General features: G+C 39.6%; 1 protein-coding gene across 1 annotated transcript in view; it reads left to right on the forward strand.

Moving 5' to 3' along the window:
- The window catches only part of LOC138010891 (DNA replication licensing factor mcm2-like), a 32,219-nt gene that overhangs the window by 8,350 nt on the left and 3,869 nt on the right, over positions 1–20,000 (forward strand). Inside the window, exons 7-18 of the mRNA XM_068857911.1 lie at positions 1,001–1,110; positions 3,758–3,965; positions 4,605–4,739; positions 6,329–6,520; positions 9,751–9,844; positions 11,031–11,281; positions 12,283–12,372; positions 13,306–13,380; positions 14,119–14,193; positions 14,946–15,041; positions 16,338–16,487; positions 17,417–17,599. Coding sequence (XP_068714012.1) covers positions 1,001–1,110; positions 3,758–3,965; positions 4,605–4,739; positions 6,329–6,520; positions 9,751–9,844; positions 11,031–11,281; positions 12,283–12,372; positions 13,306–13,380; positions 14,119–14,193; positions 14,946–15,041; positions 16,338–16,487; positions 17,417–17,599 — 1,659 coding nt within the window. The remainder of the gene's footprint in view (positions 1–1,000; positions 1,111–3,757; positions 3,966–4,604; positions 4,740–6,328; positions 6,521–9,750; positions 9,845–11,030; positions 11,282–12,282; positions 12,373–13,305; positions 13,381–14,118; positions 14,194–14,945; positions 15,042–16,337; positions 16,488–17,416; positions 17,600–20,000) is intronic.

Below are 20,000 nucleotides of genomic sequence, written 5' to 3' on the forward strand. Positions count from 1 at the left end.
GTCATGTTAGAATAAAAGTAATATGTAACAATACCCTCTTGAAAATGTTGAAATCATTGTTCTTCTGTAAATTGTGGCCTTCTCTTCCCTCCTCCTGAGTTGTCTGAGTGAATAGAAAGCACCTGCTATTCATTATTAAGATGTTCATTAATTAATTTTTATCTTTACACAGGCAACTAGGCCAGTGTGGGGGCAGTGTGGCCTGGGCACTAGTGGTCAGGGCACTTGCCTTGAGATTCGGAGATCCTGGGTTCAAGACCCGCTCTGACCACTCATTGAATTTGTTCCTAGTAGTCCCTGGTTCAACTTCCAGCTGCACTTGTAAATAGCCAACTGGTTTGCCTCCAACCAGTTGGGATTCTTAAATTTTGTTGTTGTTCTGTTTCGTCGTTTTGTTAACTGTGTTTCGTTGGCCCTGAAAAGCCCCTATGGGGAGCGGTCAATTAGTATGTATTGTACTATTATCTAGTTGGCCTTATTTGGGCTTTTGCCCTCAGTAGACCAATTTTGATATATTAAAATCCAGTTCTTAACAAAAGGCATTATCTCAAGGCTCTTAAAAATAACGAAAAGGTTTTGTATGAGTTTATTCCCCAGGGCCTCGAGATGATGCCTTTGTTTAGAACTGAATTTTAATAGATTGAAATTAGTCTATTGAGGGCAAAAGCCCCAGATGAAGTCAATAGTAGGGTGTACTGTAGAATATGACCTCCTAAATTGGCCAATGGTATCAACTGTGGCATTTTATAGATAAGGTTTGTTGTGTATTTACACAAACTCAGAACTCTGACACCACTTCAATCCCAAGTGATTCCACAGGAAACCCAACATCATTGTACAGTACACCTCAATGGTGAATGAAATCATCGTAGAGGATGAACTTAAAGGGGTGTTTGAGGGGTGTTATTGATCCAGAGTGGTGTATATTACAGTATTTACAGTACATAAATTGTACATCTGTGTGAAATTTGAATAAAATAATATTGAAAATCTTTTCCAGGGAGCAAAGGAAGTAGTACTCGCAATGTTCCCTAACTACGATCGAATCACGACTGACATCCATGTGAGAATTGCAGAATTGCCTCTTATGGAGGAACTTAGGTCCTTAAGGTATGGCATTCAGTTCTACATTTTATGTTTTCTACGTTTTATAGAGATAACAGCGTTAGTGTTTTTTTTAGTAAAAACTTGCATCTCAGCCCTGTAATAATGAATTTAGCCTTGTAATAATGTGGAATTTTGGTAATTAACCTCAGAAGGAATTCAGAAAATAAATAAATTTTCACAGCTGGGTTGCCAGGATTTGCCAGCCATGGGAGTGGTCTCCTTCTAGAACCAGTCCACTGCCAATAGTGGAACCACCTATGCGACAGGCTTCCAACCTCGACTCAGTGATTCAATAGTATTGTTATTAAAGAAAATAAGAAGATCTGACACCATGTCACATTCACCACAAGGGTGTTCTAGCGAGGATATAACACCATGTCACATTCACCACAAGGGTGTTCTAGCGAGTATATGACACCATGTCACATTCACCATAAGGGTGTTCTAGCGAGGATATAACACCATGTCACACTCACCACAAGGGTGTTCTAGCGAGGATATGACACCATGTCACTTTCACCACAAGGGTGTTCTAGTGAGGATATGACACCATATGTGACCTTTCACGCGAAAAGGGGGCTTATGGATTTCATGGTGAACCGTGAAATAAATTTCACGGTCACGGCTCGTGAATTTACTATTTCACTCCGTGAAATTGAAATTTCACGGTAAGTTCACTATTGCTCCAATTCTTTTCACTATGCTGAGTGAAAAAGTTCACTATGCTGAGTGAAAAAGTTCACGGCGTGAAATCGAAGACCGTGAAAATAATGAGTTCACGCCGTGAAATTATGTTCACGCCGTGAAATTGTTGCTACGCCATTAAAAGAATAACAGGAAAATTTCTTGTCCTGGTTTTGGAATTAAACAAGATAAACAATGCGTCGGAAATCGAATAATGGTATTTATTTCTTCTCTTGTGTGCAAAGGTTTAAGTTTTTACGGGGCGCCGTTTCGTTATTTTCGGCGAAATCGAAGTTGGTACGATTGTTTTGCTTTGTTGATGGCACGACGATTTATAATTTGGATGAAAATGACGACTAACACGAATTACGCTACCGAGCAAAACAGTTTATTTCTTACAGTTTCTTCTGTAGTATAAACAATCAAAAAAATTGTGTAGGAGGAGAGGGAAGCATCCAAAAGCGCACTAGACACCATACGAGGAATGCTCCCCAATTCTGCATGTAATCAACGGTTTGGTCAAAAATACGCAATGAAATTGACATCCCCGATGTGGATCTTAAATCCCTTCTGCGGTTTTAACCGGCCTCGCTAATTTATGGGAACATTTTTGCCGCCGTCGGCCTGCATCCTTGATTTTTGCTCAAGCTTATTCGGTTTAAAAGTAACACGAGAAAGTTAGTTGTCTCTGGTTACTGTACAGTGCATGACAAGTTTGATGTTATTAAAATTGCGGCCAAGAATGCTGTCACGTAGGTTAAAAAAGTGATTTATCCGCTGAGATTTTGCAATCTGAACAGTCCTTGCTTGAGGACAAGTACTCACATTGATGTTTATGAGACTTCAGAAGATGGCTACCGGCTTTTTATGGCAAAACTCGATGACATATGTTTTTGTTAGCTTCCGGCCGCCCTATTTACGCGTATCCATTCAAAGCCTTATAAATTTGATTTGGAGTAAAACATTTCTTCGAATATCTCCCGCACGAAACATCGCACAGGCCTGAACCTTTGCGAGACTCTTTAAATATTCATCTTCTTTTACCTCGTTTATTCTTGACTTTATTATTGTTGAGTGGTGTTGATGATGGTGTGACAGTGAAAACCGACAAGAGGTGACGAGAAGTGTCTACAGTTTAGCAGAGAGCGTCTCCATACATTATAATTTTGACGAATAACTTGAGTTTGGAATATCGCACAGCCCTGAAATTCGGAGTGGTTCTTTAGTTACATTACTCTGATACCACGTTTGGATTTTGATTGTACTTTGAGCGGTTAGTCGCACCATTTGGCGCACTTTTAAAAACATACTATAACGCGAGTTGCTGTGATTTTCCAATTTGCCCCAAAGATTAATGCTCATAATTCATTTTCTGCTGGGTGATCTCGAAAAGATGTTTGGATCACTGCTCGTCCTTGCCGGAAAATGCTCAGTACTCACATGCTCGCAAAATCCATTCGCCGGCATGCATGTTTCTTCAGTTGAGTTTAAGTCAACCTTTTAGTAGACAAAAATTAATGAGCATCAAAAGGTTCACGTCAATGGTTCTTTCACACTCGAAATCTGCCAGAAACTCAAAACCAACGTATTGATAATGAAATTAATTAATTTTGAGGATTTTTTTTTCCACGGCGTGAATTATTTCACGCCGTGAATTATTTCACGGCGTGAATTATTTCACTACCCGGCGTGAACTAGTTCACGGTGGTATGATAAATTTTCACGCCGAGTTCACTCTGTTTTAAAGGAATTTCATGGAATTTCAGCTTGCTTGATATAATTTCACGGTTATCTGCCGTGAAATCGGCATCAGCGTGAAATTTTCATAAGCCCCCTTTTCGCGTGAAGGGTCACATATATGTCACATTCACCACAAGGGTGTTCTAGTGAGGATATAACACCATGTCACGTTCACCACAAGGGTGTTTTGCTACTTGATGAGATTCATGCAGAGCTTTATTTGCAGACAGCTACATGTAAACCAGCTGATTCGAACTTGTGGGGTGGTGACAAGCAGTACAGGCATTCTTCCACAGCTCAGCATGGTCAAGTATGATTGTCAAAAGTGTTCATTTATCCTTGGTCCATTCTTTCAATCTCCCAATCAAGAAGTGAAGCCGGGGTCATGCCCAGAGTGTCAGTCGCGGGGTCCATTTGAAGTCAACATGGAGCAGGTAGGTGATAATTCCTTGCTTCTATCAGATTTGCGATAAACCAAATTTACCTTGTGTCACTTTTGTGGTTCTGCCAAAGCCTTGATTAACTTTCCCATCCTTGACTATTCTCCAATGAATTGCTCCTTTGAAAACAGTTATTGGTAGTACGGTCCACGGTACCTGTTGATGTTGCTGTCCTTTCTGAGTGTATGGGTGGGTGGGTATAGCAGGTTCACATCAGCTGAATAGCTGCCAAAACTTCAACCTGTTCAAACAAAATTAATAAGTAACAAACGAAAAACAAACAAACACCCTCAAAAGAAAATTGAAGGAGGAGAATGAAGGAAGACGGGCATTATAACGTTTAGGCCTAAAAAACAATGATTTGTGTTATTTGTGACTATAATAATTATTGAGCAGTTTTTATGTAATGTGATCTTTTGAAACATGCAGGCTTAGTTCACGACATAGATCAATATTACAAAGGCAGTGCTTTCACCTTAGTTATATGAAGATCCTGAATGTTATATGCACACAGAGTTGATTCCTGACCCCCTTCATTGAAATGCACTGCTCAACAAATTCAGTCTTACAGGCCAAAATTGTACGATCGAGTTACTGAACATAAAAGTGCATCATATTTTTCCCTCACTGTAGACAATTTATCAGAACTTCCAAAAAATCAAAATTCAAGAGAGTCCAAGCAAAGTTGCAGCCGGCAGACTTCCACGGTACAAAGATGTCATTTTGAATGGTGATCTGGTAGACAGTTGCAAACCTGGGGATGAAATAGTAAGTTATCAGTAAGACGAAGTTGAAGTTTATGAACAAGTATAGTGAAAAAAATTGTTTTTCGTTTTTCCTACTAGCAGAAATCTTTTGAAGAGCACGGGCCATAAGAATTCTGTCTTGGCACTGTTTACTGACAGTTTCCTTCAAGGACCATTGGAAAACAAAAATTGGAACAAATTGTCCGTGAAATTTACCAACTGGCAGGAGGCAGAGCGGTTGCCTGTTTCCTAGCAATAGCTTGGAATTTGAACCCCAAACACTTAGCCACACCACCTGGCTCATTTTAAAGAGGGTTTAGGCAAAGGAACGCAAAGTGAGCGCATAAACCAGACCTCCCTGTTAAAAAACATGGGTGGGGCTGGGGCTTGCACAGGCATAGCTTATCCCATTTTCAAGTAGCTAAGCAACTGAGAGCATTGCTACTCCCCCTAAACGGGATTCTTGTCCAAGGCAAGGTTACCCCAGCAATATGTTGGCGTTTACCCATTTACTGTATACACCAGAGTGAAGAGAGACAATGCGAAGCAAAGTTTCTTGTCCTAGGAAACAGCATGCTGATAGGGCTACACTTGGAACCAGCAACCTTGGTGTAAGGAGTATGGTGTGCTAATAAAGCGACACCACTTTGCATTCACTAACTACCGTAGTTATTCGGTTATAAGGCGCACGGTTTTTTCAAGAAAAATCTGTCTTTGGGTGGCGAGTTAGTGCTAAAATTGGGGTGCGTCTTATAGCCAAGTATTTTCGCGCAACAAAATCTTAAGATCACAATTTGAGAAGAACTTGCAGTTTAAACAACACTAGTTTAAAGGACACTAGTTGTCAATTTAAAAAAAGAATAGCGCTTTTAGAGACCTTTAGAACACTAAACGACGTCAAGAGAAAAGTAAACAAACGGAAATTTGCATACATGCTTAATAGCACGTGCTCAGTAACGTGATACCCATGAAAACAACACAATCGGTTGAACCTTGTTTCGAATTCCGAGAATCGTGTTTGTCGCTCGCATGAAAAGTTTCTTCTCTGAAAAAACAGTGTGGAGATAAAACATACCTTCTTCGTTCATCCAGCCTTTCTTGTGCACGGAAGGTTGCATCCTTGGTGGCGTGTTGATATTCAGCTGTCGAACACCTTTGAATATGACTTTCGGTGGGAGTTTATCGCCGTTCGTTTTCGCTTGAAGTCTGAAGTCTGAACTCTGACTATTTATTACGTCGGAAGGTTCAAATAATAGTGTATGCGTTGTATGTTATGATTTTCAGGTGTCAACTTTTAGCTTTTGTTTTTGCGTATATCATTAAACGTGTGACTTTTTCACTTTGTTTACGTTAACAAAAAGAGTTCGCATGCCAATTGTGTAAGGATAATTGTTCTCAAATTCATCACATCCTTTTGATAACTCTCAATTTTCGGGTGCGTCTTATAACCGAGTATTTTCGCGTAATTTTCAGTTTGAGAACTTAGCTTGATTAAAATTAATTACAAAGTTTGGGGTGCGTCTTATAACCGAGTGCGCCTTATAACCGAATAACTACGGTAACCTGAAATTTTGCTCTCATTAATTACAATGTACATATTTTTTTTTTAAGGAACTGACAGGCATTTACAGAATAAATTATGACACAAGCCTGAACCGTGCCAATGGATTTCCTGTATTTGCTACAGTAATTGAAGCCAATTACATCACCAAACAAGATGACAAAATGGCTGTGACGAGTTTGACAGATGAGGACATCAAGGCAATCATTGATTTGTCAAAAGATGAGAAAATTGCAGAAAAGGTATTTCAAGGTTTAGCTGCAGCTTGTTTCCTCCATCAGCTGCATGTTTTCAGTTTGAATTTTTCCTGATAACAGTATTACAGGGTGTGACAAAAAAGGCTGTCCTATAGCCTGGGGCTACGATGTTCAGGCTAGCGCTATCGCAGGTTGACTGATGGGCAAGCATCGTGTAGCGGCAAGCAAACATCAAAGCCGGATGAATTGCCAAGAAAATCGTAACCGGAGAAATTACCAAAATGGGGGTACTCTTTGGAGACCGAAGTGACATTTGAATCAGGTTTATTGATTGATCTTGTAAACTGTGAATGAACATTAAAGGACTGGCATTATGAAGACAGTTGTATACAATTTATTAAAATAGTGTTACAAAGCATTTAAATATTCTGCTTACTTTTAAGCCAATTTTTGTTAACTCAAATACTCTTACTGTGGTTATTCGGTTATAAGCTTCTTGACTAATTTTCGTAAAGTTATTTGTTAACTCTACACATTCGCTGTACATACTAGGAGCCTATAACAAGCTCGAATTGAATCGAGTATATGTGACCCGATTTGCGAAAAGGGGGCTTAAGGTGAAAAAAACGAAAACGCGTCTTTTAGCGTTTTAAACGAAAACGAGTTTAAACACCGTTTAAATGCTTTTGAATAACGTTTAAACTCCGTTTGAATAACGTTTAAACGCTGTTTTAAAAAACATTCAAACACGAAGAAAACGCGTTTAATGTTGGAACACGATCTTTATGCAGTGGCGTGTTCAAATTGAACACGGCATGACTCAAAGAGTGGAAAACAATGTTGGCGGCATCTACGTATAAATTATGTAAGCCTAACGTCAATCGTTATATTTCATTTTGATACTGTTCCCACTGCTTGAAGCGTAATCGTACCTACACTAGCTTACACAGTGTACGAAGTCATCGATCAGATAAACACATAACTTTATTTCGTCGCATTACGAGATGTAATATGAAATTCTATGAAATAAATTAACCAGGTGCAAGAAGAGAAGAACTTTGTAAATTGCCGGCCGCTTGCCGATCCGAGGCTAGAAATTGTTTACATACAGAAAAGACAGCAAATAAAACCCCACCAGAAAGAGGTGGAAAAATGTAAAATATTGGAAGTTTTAGTTTGTTCAAGGATTCATTCGTAATATAAATAAAAATGACTACAATAATTTATTTGCTGACTAATAATCACCAACGAATGAATGAATCGATCTGTAAGAACACGCACGGCAAGATTCCTCACAATATGCTTTGTACATAATTTTATTACCTGGTTTATTGGAGGGTATCTTTAATGGTTATCTTCAGTCACCTTCGACTAGCTAGGACTGTATTTGCACGCAAAATTTTCTTGACTTTGAACCATCCAACGGTCACTCTACCCATGATTAAAGACCCGCCGATGACAGTGGCAGCCGCTTCGGGTCATGTCACGCAACACGCAGTAAAGTAATTTATTTCGAGCTGAGATCATTTTCCTGCTTCATTTTTTCTTGCTTGCTTTCATCTCGTAAATCTCTTATAGTTCAAGAAATTCTCGCGATTGAGTCTCCTGCATTGAGTTTTGAGTAGAATAGACCATTAACTGTATCGGAGAAAGTAAAAGTAAAATCGACGAACAGTAAACAAGTCGGCTTGCGGCATTCACGCGGTGTAAATATTCGGGTCAGATTTTTCGAGACACTCAAATTAGCATAATTGGTCCTGGAAAAACCCGCATCTAGATGAAAGCGAGCGAGCAACTAAATAGGACTGAAAAACTCACAGAAAAGAGCAAGTACAGTTTTATTACTATTATTAAAGCAGTAAAAAAAATGTACCGATTCGCCAATTTCGAGCGGCTATTTTGATGTCGGCTATCTTGTATTAAATTGAATCTCTCCGATCGCTAAATAGAAATAACAATGTCTGCATTTGTAACAGAATTTCTCTGTTTCCGCTTGGAAATGTTTCTCCTTGCTAGAATGAAAACTAACCGCATTTAATCCTGTGCCGGTGCGTGATGGCCTTAGCTAACGAGTTTGGCATGCCATTTTACGAGCTTTACAAAAAACTGAGCCGTAGGATCTACAGTGGGGAAATAAAGAATTCAGTCGTTTTTCAAGACTTGACTGTATGTATTGCAGGAGAAATTAAGAATTGGTGTTCCTTTAAAATCTTCCGAGGAAGCGTAAATTGCTTATGATTTGATGTTGATAGGGCTGATGCGCCGAAACTCACGCGCTCACCAGTTGGGGCATTGCGGTTTCATTTAAACAAACACGCTCTATACAAAGCAGGCAACTATCACGTTACAATGTGAGTTCGTTATAAATAATGGACAAAATCTTCTGGTGTAAAATAGCAACAGAATATATTTGCTGAAGAGACTTGCATTTGGGGATTGCTGAGATGAAAAAGCAAGAGAAAATGGTACGTTATTTATCTTAGATGGTTAATATGAATGTGAACGGTCTGAACAAAGGAATCAATTTCTAGAATACAGCCAAATTCTGCGATGTGCGAAGTTGTTAGCTGTCTGCATAATTTCGTTCGCAAGACTAAGCTCTTATAATGATAGCTTGGTGTAAGAGAATGAGTACAAGAGAAATTTAACTGCACGGAATTATTTGCATGATAAACGGAGTATCTGATCGGGAAAGAAATGCTGTTGACTACTGTGACGATCAACACGGCGGGAATTAATTTATTTGCATAATAATCAATTTCCAATGAATGCCATTGATAATAAACTCCCGAATTAAACGCGGCATATTTTGAACCGGGTGTTTCAACGCGTTTAAAGCACGTTTAAACGCCATAAGAAAACGTTTCCACGCGTTTAAACGCTGTTGTTTAAACGCGTTAAAACGCCGTTTTCTTGAGTCACCTTAAGCCCCCTTTTCGCAAATCGGGTCACATATATAAAGTTATCTCCTTTGGGAGCCACCACTGAATGAAAAAGTCAATGAACTACAGCAACAGCATTCTTTATGTTTATTTCTTGACATCTTTTTTATGAATTTTTATGAATATTAATTAGGTTTTTGAGAACTCCAAACACAGATGTATCCATGGATAAGCCGCACCCTTGATTTTTGGCTTCAATTTTGTGAAAAAAAGTGTGGCTAAAAGGCGAAAGTGAAAATAAGTGCACAAGTCCATTCTTCATACAGTTAAGAATTTTTGTAGCAAGGGTTGTCATCAATGATATCTAAGAAATTGGGTGCTGTTTTTATGCAGATCATCAACAGTATAGCACCATCCATTTACAGCCATGAAGACATCAAGAGGGGAATTGCCCTGGCAATGTTTGGTGGTGTTGCTAAAGACCCAGGTTTGGTCTTCTGTTTTGTAGTACTACATTCCTGTTTTGTTCTTGATCCACGCTGTTGCTTTTTTGAGGAGTTCGTGGCTTCCTGAATACTGTTGCATCAAACTGATAATAGCATGCAATATTATTATATTAAAAATACAACTACTACTACGTATAACTAGTTATAATTTTTCGTAATATATTAATATAACGACAATATTGACACAGCTAGTAATGAAACAGGAGCATTTTATGGGGTAAATAAAATTAATGTGCAGAAGTGGTGTTTTGACAATGGGAAGTAATCAGTGGTGAAGGGCTTCAGATAATGGAAAAGAGAGTTAAACCCTTTGGACAGAGTTCTACAGATATCTTGGGGTAGGGGTGAAAGTTGACGTCAAGAACCAAGGGTGAGTTGCCGAGAAGGATGGAAAGCCTAGGATAAGGCAAAAAACAAGTGGAGTTAAATCAGTTGCAGGGTATAGCACAAACGTGTCTTTTCAACAAAAAGGAGCTCTATGTTCTGGACAGCCTAGTTAAAAGCATGCTGTGCAAGAAACAGGTTCTTGGATGACAGTTAGTTAGGAGAGGTGCCCTGCTAAGAGATGTCTCTTTTCTTTTGCGTTCGCTGGGCTGACAGGTACGGGAAAAGAGACCCCTGCCATGGGTGGAAACTCACTGTGTTTAGCACGCACGGTGGTTACTTTGGGACCGAATCCTCACGTGATACAATGTTGTGTGAAAAAGTTAAAATTATATTCAATCTGTTTTGCAAACAGTAGGAAAACAGCAAGAGCTAGAAAGACCCCTTCCAAGTGCATGTGATTGACGTGCAAATGGCATAGGTGTCCAATTTGCAACCCCAAATTGAATACCTGTAATTGGACACCCACATGATTACGTGCCAATAGACCAATTTCGATATATTAAAATTCAGTCCTAAACAGAAGGCATCAATGCGAGGCTCTGGGGAATAAATATAAGGATTTCTATGAGTTTATTCCCCAGAGCCTCGAGATGATGACTTTTGTTTAGGACTGAATTTTAATGTATCGAAATTGGTCTATTGCGTAACAGATAGGCGTGCACAGAACCAATCAGATTAGAGATTGTTGTAATAATTACGATAATAATAATATTAATAATAATAATAATAATAATAATAATAATACATGTAATTTGTAACATGTTTATAAAATATTCTTAGGTGGAAAGCATAAACTGCGTGGTGACATAAACATCTTGCTGTGTGGTGACCCAGGAACAGCAAAATCTCAATTTCTTAAGTATGTCGAAAAGGCAGCTCAAAGGGCTGTTTTCACTACTGGCCAAGGAGCTTCCGCGGTAGGATTGACAGCATACGTGCAGAGACACCCAGTCACCAAGGAATGGACATTGGAAGCTGGGGCACTTGTACTGGCGGACAAAGGCGTCTGTTTGATTGATGAGTTTGATAAAGTAAGTTGATTTATGAATGACAACTTTTACTCAAGTCAATGTGACTTTTAGCAAGGGTTCGGAACTGTTGCATTTTAGATCAAAATCCTCCTTCAATAACAGGACTCCCAATAGTGTTGAAAGGCTTCATTCAAACCGAACAACTCCATTGGGAAAGCGAAGAAGAATGTAAATTTTCATTTCGATGGAATTTCATCAGGGAGTAAAGAATAATATTATTCTTTGGAGGCTAAAGGATTTGATTAATTGATTAATTAATTAATTATTAATATTCAGTGTTCACATGATTCGAATGGGCCACACTACCACTTGGTAACTTTATGTATCACCTCTCTTTTTTTGTTTGGTAAAGTGGCTATAATAATCTGAATTCTGGTAATTTGTACATTAAAAGGCAAGGAAAAGTCTGTTTCATAAACAAGGAGTTTTTTTACACAAAATTAATAATCATGCTTGTGCACTCTTTATTGAAAAACGTGTTAAGATTTTGTATTAATACAAAAATTTGACTCTGTCTTGCATGTCCATTGATTGCCTGTTTCTGAAATGTATTGTACTTAAGCAATAGCAGACTTTTTCAGTGTTTTCATAGCCTCATCTAAACATGAGGGAAGTTGGGAGAATTTGAGTCAGTTATGCGTCTCAAGTTTGCACAACGGTTGAGAATTCTCCCAACTCCCCGATTGTTTAGATGAGGCTATGTAAACATGGAAAAAGTCCTCTATTGCTTTCACAAAATATTTCTCAAAAATAAGTCGACAAATGAATGAAGGTAAATGCTTTTTTTTTAATTTCTTGATTGGAACAGATTTTCTTGATCCACTGCTCATGTTTCCTGCCAGCTAATCAAAATGCATGTCTGACGACACACAACCAATCAAAATTTGTCTGATGCCACAGCCATGTTTTCATACTCTCATCTAAACACAGCTATTGACCAATGAGAGTGCACATACTATCCTAATTATTTTACAAAAACTAATAGTCTTACTTGTTCCAAGATGAATGACGCTGATCGAACGAGCATCCATGAAGCCATGGAACAACAGAGCATCTCTATTTCCAAAGCAGGCATTGTTACTTCCTTACAGGTCAGTACAGAACTAATTTGATAAGTGCTGAAATAATAATGTACTTATTGACTGAGTTGGAGGGCCGAACAGGAAAATATTTGGCCAGAGGTCATGGTGTATGGGCTGAGTGCAGCGAGGTCCGTGTGCCATTTGGGCTCTTTGCACTATTCATGAGCACTCAGAATATGAAGTTTGGACAAAATAAATAACAAAAGTATGCACAGAAAATTTGTCTAATGTGTTGTTTGCATTTGCTTTTCTGGCTGTAAATACCTTGGATTTTTAAGAGTGATGTAATTGTTTAAAATCGAATCACATGGAGCAGTACATGCTCCCATAAATTATGGTTTTTTCTGGCCCGAGAGGGAGGGGGACTTGATAAATAAATGCATGTATTTGAATTGCGGGTAAAAAACAAAAGAGGATCACTTCACTCTTTCGTTGATATAAGTGCTGCTTAAAAGTGGATTTAACACCAGCAAACAGTTCTGGCCATGGTTGGGAGAAAGTCACACAGTTCTGCTTGCCTCACGTTTGAACAACTTTGTGGACATTGAGCAAAATCTGTTTCTGACCTGTTTATCTTGACTGATGCAGTGTGCTACACATGTACATGTAATGCCCTTTTCCCAACTCTTTTCCCACCTTGCTGACAAGTCTTTATAACTGGTTTTCCATTATGTTTAGCAATGTAAGAGGTACTTTTCTTCAATGAAATTAAAGTACACCAGTCCGGACAACGCATGAAGCTATTTCCCTCTTGTACCCTTTGACACTTAACCCTCAAGTTGTTGTCTGGTGATTGGGTTAGGGTTAGGGTTATTGTCTGGTGGTGAGGAGGGATAACCAATAACAATGATGTAATTATTAATCCAGTATTTTCCATACCAAGTACATTAGTTTTATCCAACAACTTTTCATTAACATCTCTTTGTTCACTTTTGCCTCTAGGCACGATGCAGTATCTTAGCTGCTGCAAATCCAATTGGTGGACGTTATGACCCTTCCCTGACTTTTGCTGAAAATGTATGTATGCTAAGTCTTAAAAGAAACTTGCAGTTAGAAAATGTGACAGTGTTAAAAAAGATCTTCTGGTCATGTTGTGCAACAATATGCAGATACAGTAAACACAGGCTTGCGTACCCCGTGTATCTGAAAGCCAAAAGATTGTTTTCTAGGTTGAGGGAATCCAATCCTTGACACTTCCAGAGCTCAAACCACCAGTAGTAATAGCCATTTACTGTGGTATCTGTTCAGATGCCACTGGCTGCCATAAAAAATACCATATTGCAGAGTATGAGGTGTGTGAGAGTATCATTCACTGAGCTTGGTGTCCAGAAGCCTGATGAGGCTGTGGGTGGCTCAGACATGTGGTGGAAGAGGTACGCCTCATGAAATAGGTTAAGTACATGTAGAACAAGATCATTTCAAAGAAGTCTTGTCACAGAACTTTAAATAAGGGTAGTTTACTGCGATTTTCATAATTCTGCGGAATTCATCTAGGTGGTCAGGGTTCATTATGTAGTTTCATGTGACTATAAAGATCTCATTTAGTTCATGGAGACCTTTGAGTATCTCATAGCAAAGTGAAAGCTGTAGAGTGTAAAGTGTAATCTGCTAAGCGATTCTCTTCAGGGTATTCAATTTTTCCTCTCTTCTTAAAGATCAACTTGTGAAATTATCCCACTCCGGAGCTGTGACTTTCATTAACAAGGTGTTCAAGAACAGTTTGCATTTAATTAAAATTGCCTTGTTATTTTGCAGGTTGATCTCACCGAACCAATCCTGTCCCGTTTTGACATTCTTTGTGTCGTGAAGGATACTGTGGACCCAGTCCAGGTTACTGATTTGAATACCTCTTAACATTTACCAGTTTTCATTTCAGCTTCAATTGCTCAGTAATAGATCACCAATAATATAAAAAAACCCACAAGCTGTTACATGAATGTGTCGCATTTGTTTACATAAGTAATTGCGTTCGAGAAGAACACAATTCTAATCTTGTCAGGTCTGCGGTATGTCCCTGATGCCACATGATTTCAGCGTTTGGATGCCATCTTGGTCTGGCACAAATAACCTGAATCTCGTGTGATAGTGTTATGGCTTAAGCAAGGGAAATCAAGTCCTGTTGGACGGGGCTACTACATGTACCTGAATGGACCGTCCGGCAGTACCCCATGGCTTGTGCGCTGGGGAGTCACGCTGTTTGGCTATCCAGCAAGAAATGCTACTGATCTCCCACAAAACTGATATTGCATTGTAATGCTAGTATTCCATAATTTTTTTTAATCAAATTATTAGCAGTAAGATAACAGTCAAAATTCTTAAAATGTGATACCTTGATTACCAAATGAATACTAGAAAAGGTGCATAACTGTTCTCCCCAAAATATACACCTACTTTCAAAAGCCTCGTCAAAACAGCCTGGCAAAACAGGAATTGAACGCACAAAATTCTTCAATGTGATTGGCTGGGGGGATTTCGAAAATGCTGTAACATTTGCCACAATTGGCATGAAATTTTCTCAGAATGAGCGCCCAGGATTGGCACGATTGTTTCTTTGTCCTTCACACAGTCTGTTCTTTTTCCAGGATGAAATGTTAGCTCGGTTTGTGGTAAATAGTCATGTGAAGCATCATCCTAATGCTGTGAACAATGACGAAAATGAAGATGAGGAGAGAGAGCAGGTATTGGACGCTCACTTTCACCACACATGCGCAGTTAGACTACGAGCAGTCCCCCTTTCACCGCTTAGTTTGTTGAGCACCAGAAGACAGGCAGGAGAAAACATGGCCGCCTGAAATCGGGACTCGAGGAGGGGCGAGCAAATGGTCAACCTCGTTTCCAGGGTCTCTCTTCTTTGCCTCCTTTGTCTTTCTCCTCAACAACAACAGAGGTAGAGAAGAGAAATGAGGTTTGCGAATAGTGCCACTTTTCCCTCGTTCCTAGTGGTTGTAATTCTGTGTCCAAGTACACTAAATAAACAAATCCCCTTAAAATTCCTTATGCAATACAGTACTCAACGTCATCTGCCACTTGACCATTTTTTGTTGTGCCAGTCTTCTCCTCGCACTCTACTAACAACTAGTCTTGCACTCTACTACTAGCGGCAAAAGGGGAACTGTTCATAGTCTAATACGTAGTCAAACCGAGGAAATTTTGTCAGGACCCCAGAACCATAAAAATATGATACATACCTTTTGTGATCGTCAATAGTTACTCTGGCGATCCGAAACTTCAAAACTCTACTTAAGATAGCTCAGTCTAACGTTGTTTTAGAGACCTAGCATGGGAGTTGTTGGCAGTCCTGGAAATGGACTCCTGTTTTTCTTCAATAGAGCTTTTCAGGTTTTAACTGGTTTCCCTGACATGTGCAAATGACTTGTAGTATTCTGTTTGCTCTGCTTGTTTTTCACATGCGGAATCAGGACTGAGATTAGCTGAAGTGGTTGTTGGACAGACTATTTCATGATACACGAGAAAAAACAGATGTGAAATTTAATGGAAAATTTAGGCTAAGTTAATGTCACTTCAGTGCACCCAGTGATCTTCTCGACAAATATTCATGACCTTGTATTTTCGCGGGCCCACCACCAACCTTTGATGGCACCAGTTTCCAAGCTCACCTATTAGCCAGTTCAAAAATACCATAATACTCTCTTTGTTTGTTCTCTTTGAATTTTGCATAAGTATTGTTATTTTCTCTTGGGATTTACAAAAGTCCCAAGAGAAACTGGAAACAATGCTTATACAAAATTTTGGAGGGACAAACAAAAAGTATTATGATATTTTTGATATTGGCTAATTGGCGATGAGTTAAAACTCTTTTGAAAATAATCTGGGTAGATATGCCCAAGGCTTGGGAAATAAGCAGTTTTTTTTTTACGTTCAATACTAGAGGCCATGTTCGTTGAGCAGGTTTGAAAGTGCCCGGATTCTCTAGAGGGAAGGATCTTTATCGTACTCCAATTTTTTTTTTAAAGGAATATACGGTCGCCGGTAAGGAAACAATCCCACAAGAGATGCTAAAGAAGTACATCATATACGCTCGCGAGAAAATTCATCCCAAGTTGCACAACATGGACCAGGACAAAGTTGCCAAAATGTTTGCTGAACTGAGGAAAGAATCCATGGTAAATTGAGAAATAAAATGAAAATTTAATGTTAAAATAAGAATTGATAAATTTTACATTTATTATAAATCGAGCAACTTCATTAAATCTGATTGGGTGATCATCTGCAAAAGACGGCTACGGAATTGGTCATTGCTTAACGCCTAAATGCTTTCCCTTTTTGCACTGAAGGGTCCCTTGTCAAAGCGTTCAGTTCTCAGTCTGAAATAACTGGTGGTATGTGGAGTGGAGATTTTGGATGAAACGAAAGACAATAGACCATTTTGGAATTCTCACGGCTGGACTGGATCTAGCATGAAATGGAGGCTAATGCGGGCAAATCTTTTCAAATGCAAATTAATTTGCCCGCATTAGCCTCTATTTCATGCTAGATCCAGTCCAACCGTTAGAATACGAAACTAGCCTATTGTCCCGCAAGCCATCACTGTTGTTTAAGAAGCCACGAGCTTCGTGACACTGTTGCTATGGTCTTCGTTATTGTTTAGAAAAGGGCATGGAACATGGAAACTCTGATGGTTGGTTTTACTTTTCATGCAAAGCCGGGCTCCGCAAGCGTGCGAAGCAAATGCCATCGTAAGCGACGTCAACTTACGACGCAAACCCGAGAAAGAGTCGATACGCAAGCGCAGATGGAGTCGTTTTTCAAAATGGCGGACGAGGCTGACGTCAGCTTGGTTTCGAATTCAACTGAGGTGGCATGAACTGATGTTGTTACCAATTTCTTTCATTTGCATTTGCGCTCACGTTTGCGATGCGATGAAATTATTTCCGACACATTAAGAAAGTAAAGTAAAGTAAAGTGGTGCATTTATATAGCGCCCTTATCGCAACGTGTCAAAGGCGCTTTACAATGATCAATTTACCCCCAGCGGACTGGAAGCATAGTAAAGTAACACCCGGGTACGTACTCAATATTTTTTTTCCCATAGGCTACTGGCTCTATCCCCATCACTGTGCGCCATATTGAATCCATGATACGCATGGCCGAAGCACACGCTAAGATGCACCTGCGGGAGTACGTCACGGAAGATGACGTCAACATGGCTATCAGAGTTATGCTGGAGAGCTTCATTGATACACAGAAGTTCTCTGTTATGAGAAATATGCGCAAGGTAGGATAAAGAAAACCTCACTAAGGCTACAAGTAAGTGAGAACTGTGTTAGACGTTCGCTCTATGGTAGACCTCTCTGCCATATCGAAAAACGGGAGGAAACAGCTCACGAAAGAACATTTCCTTATAAACATTAACATTTGGAAAGCGTCTCTCGCAGATTTAGATAGGATAGATAGGGTTAAGCATTTCTTAGTTTATGCACTTATCAATTTTAAGCCCCAGGGAGGGGGAGTCGGGAATGGTGTGGAAATTTCGACATTTTCATTTAAAATAATTCAAATTCCCCACCCCTGGGACAAACTAATTGGTCAAAATGTCCACCCGGCGCCAAGTGAAGGTGGTAAAATGCCCTTTGTACGATCAAAATCGCTAGCCTGGAGACGTCACATACGTTTAAATTTCTACCCTGGGGATAGACCTCACCATCAAACTCCCGTTGGTAGCCCGACCCCCCCCCCCTCCCTGGGGCTTAACATTGATAGATGCATTAGAGTTAAGGGATATATGTGGACAGTGATGAAGGGAGGTGCGCTGATGGTCGGTTTATGGTTCATGTGTTTTTAAAATAGTCTTGCCAGCTGTTTGTCGTGAGTAAGCCAAATCTAGTAATTGATATAGCCTCTGCTCCAAAACTTAAAGAAATTCCCCTGTAAGGGTAAATGATCTTCGCCGCGGCGCTAGGACTTCATTGGCTTAAAAAAGAAATTTCTTGGTGTTTTTTTTCTGTGCAGTGCGACAGGGGTATGGGTAAATCTTATGACGTGTGAAAGAAAGAAATGTTCATCCGAAGTGCGGGCCACAGACGAAAGATTGAATGGATTCTCGCACTTCGCAGGGCAATTTAAGCAATTTTTGTGTTCTAGATGGCTTTCAATCACGTGATGAGACGGTCATGTTGGTGCACAAACCAATAGCAAGTTATGGCTCATGTTTTTCATTATAATAAAGTCAAATTTCCAAAAGACTCATTTCTCTATTATTCTGTGCACCAACGTGGCTGCTGTGACGTCAGGTGAAAACCGCATCGCAGAGATCATGCGTTGGAGTTCCGTTGAACAGAGACAATAGGGAGCTTACGAAACGACGACGCCGACAGCAACGACGACGCTACAAAACATTAGGTTTAATGAGCAAAAACAGTGGCTCTGCACGTGCGTTTTACATTTTGGTACATTTCTTTGCCGTCATCTCCTAAATAACGACGTGAAATGACCAAATTCAAGGTTCTGTGGAGGACGTTAGCACATGACTTCGCTCTCTACGCTTCCAACTCACTCATACCAGTTTAATTCCTCGACGGTTACTACACATTTTTAACGCGAAACGACATGAAATAGTTTCGTAGTGATATGAATGACGCGAACTCGTATTTTAAAATGAAGTCCTCGAAGCCGTCGTCGTCCTCGTTTCGTAAGCTCCCTAATAGGGAGTTTTAGAAACCACGACGGCTACGGAGACGAAAACGTCACAAAATATAAGTTTGAGCTGTTTTAAGTAATTCATGATTATTCCATCTTGTTTATATTATTCAATGTGAGCGAAGTGGCCTAAAACTGGATTGGTACAGACGGATTTGAAGTAAAGAGTGAGACTGAAAGATTCACGGTAGTTTGTCCACGTTTTCGTCAAAACCTTAAAATTGGCCATTTCACGTTAAGGCCCGTTCAAACGGTCATGATAGTTGATGATAGTTGATGATAGTTGATGATAGTTGATGATAGTTGATGATAGTTGATGATAGTTGATGATAGTTGATGATAGTTGATGATAGTTTCAACTATCACGCACGTTTGAACACGAACTATCATTCACTATCATCAACTATCATCAACTATCATGCAGTTTGGACATGTTCAAATTCGACATGATAGTTCATGATAGTTTTTTCCGTTTGACCGAGCGGATGATAGTGCATGATAGTTTTTCGGTCAGCGGGGGTAACCAAGGCGGGCTCAATGCAATATGGCTACCGCAAGTTTGCCATCGTCCTGTGAGGAACAACAAAACAATAATTTGGACGAATATTCGGACGACAGTGACGCTGAAAGCGAGAAAGTGAGAAAAGCTAAAAAAGCTAAAAAACCAGACAACGAGAAGTGGAGTAGTAGTTTGATATGCAACCTAATAGATAAGTACGAGGCACGGCCATGTTTGTGGAACATTTTTTGCGATGACTACCACAATCGGGATGTAACTGGAAAAGCGAAGAAAGAACTGGCAATAGCTGCTCTTCTCGGCTGATACACAGCCATTTTCGTCACGAAATTCAAATCCCCGCCATATTTGTTTACAATCGCGCGCGGTAGGAGACTAGGTACCAGTTAGCTACGCCAGCACATTGCGCGATTTCGTCAACTATCATGAACTATCATGGACCGTTTGATCGCAAACATGATAG

This window comes from Montipora foliosa, chromosome 7, assembly GCF_036669935.1.
Source record: "Montipora foliosa isolate CH-2021 chromosome 7, ASM3666993v2, whole genome shotgun sequence".
In the NCBI taxonomy this organism is placed as follows: domain Eukaryota; kingdom Metazoa; phylum Cnidaria; class Anthozoa; order Scleractinia; family Acroporidae; genus Montipora; species Montipora foliosa.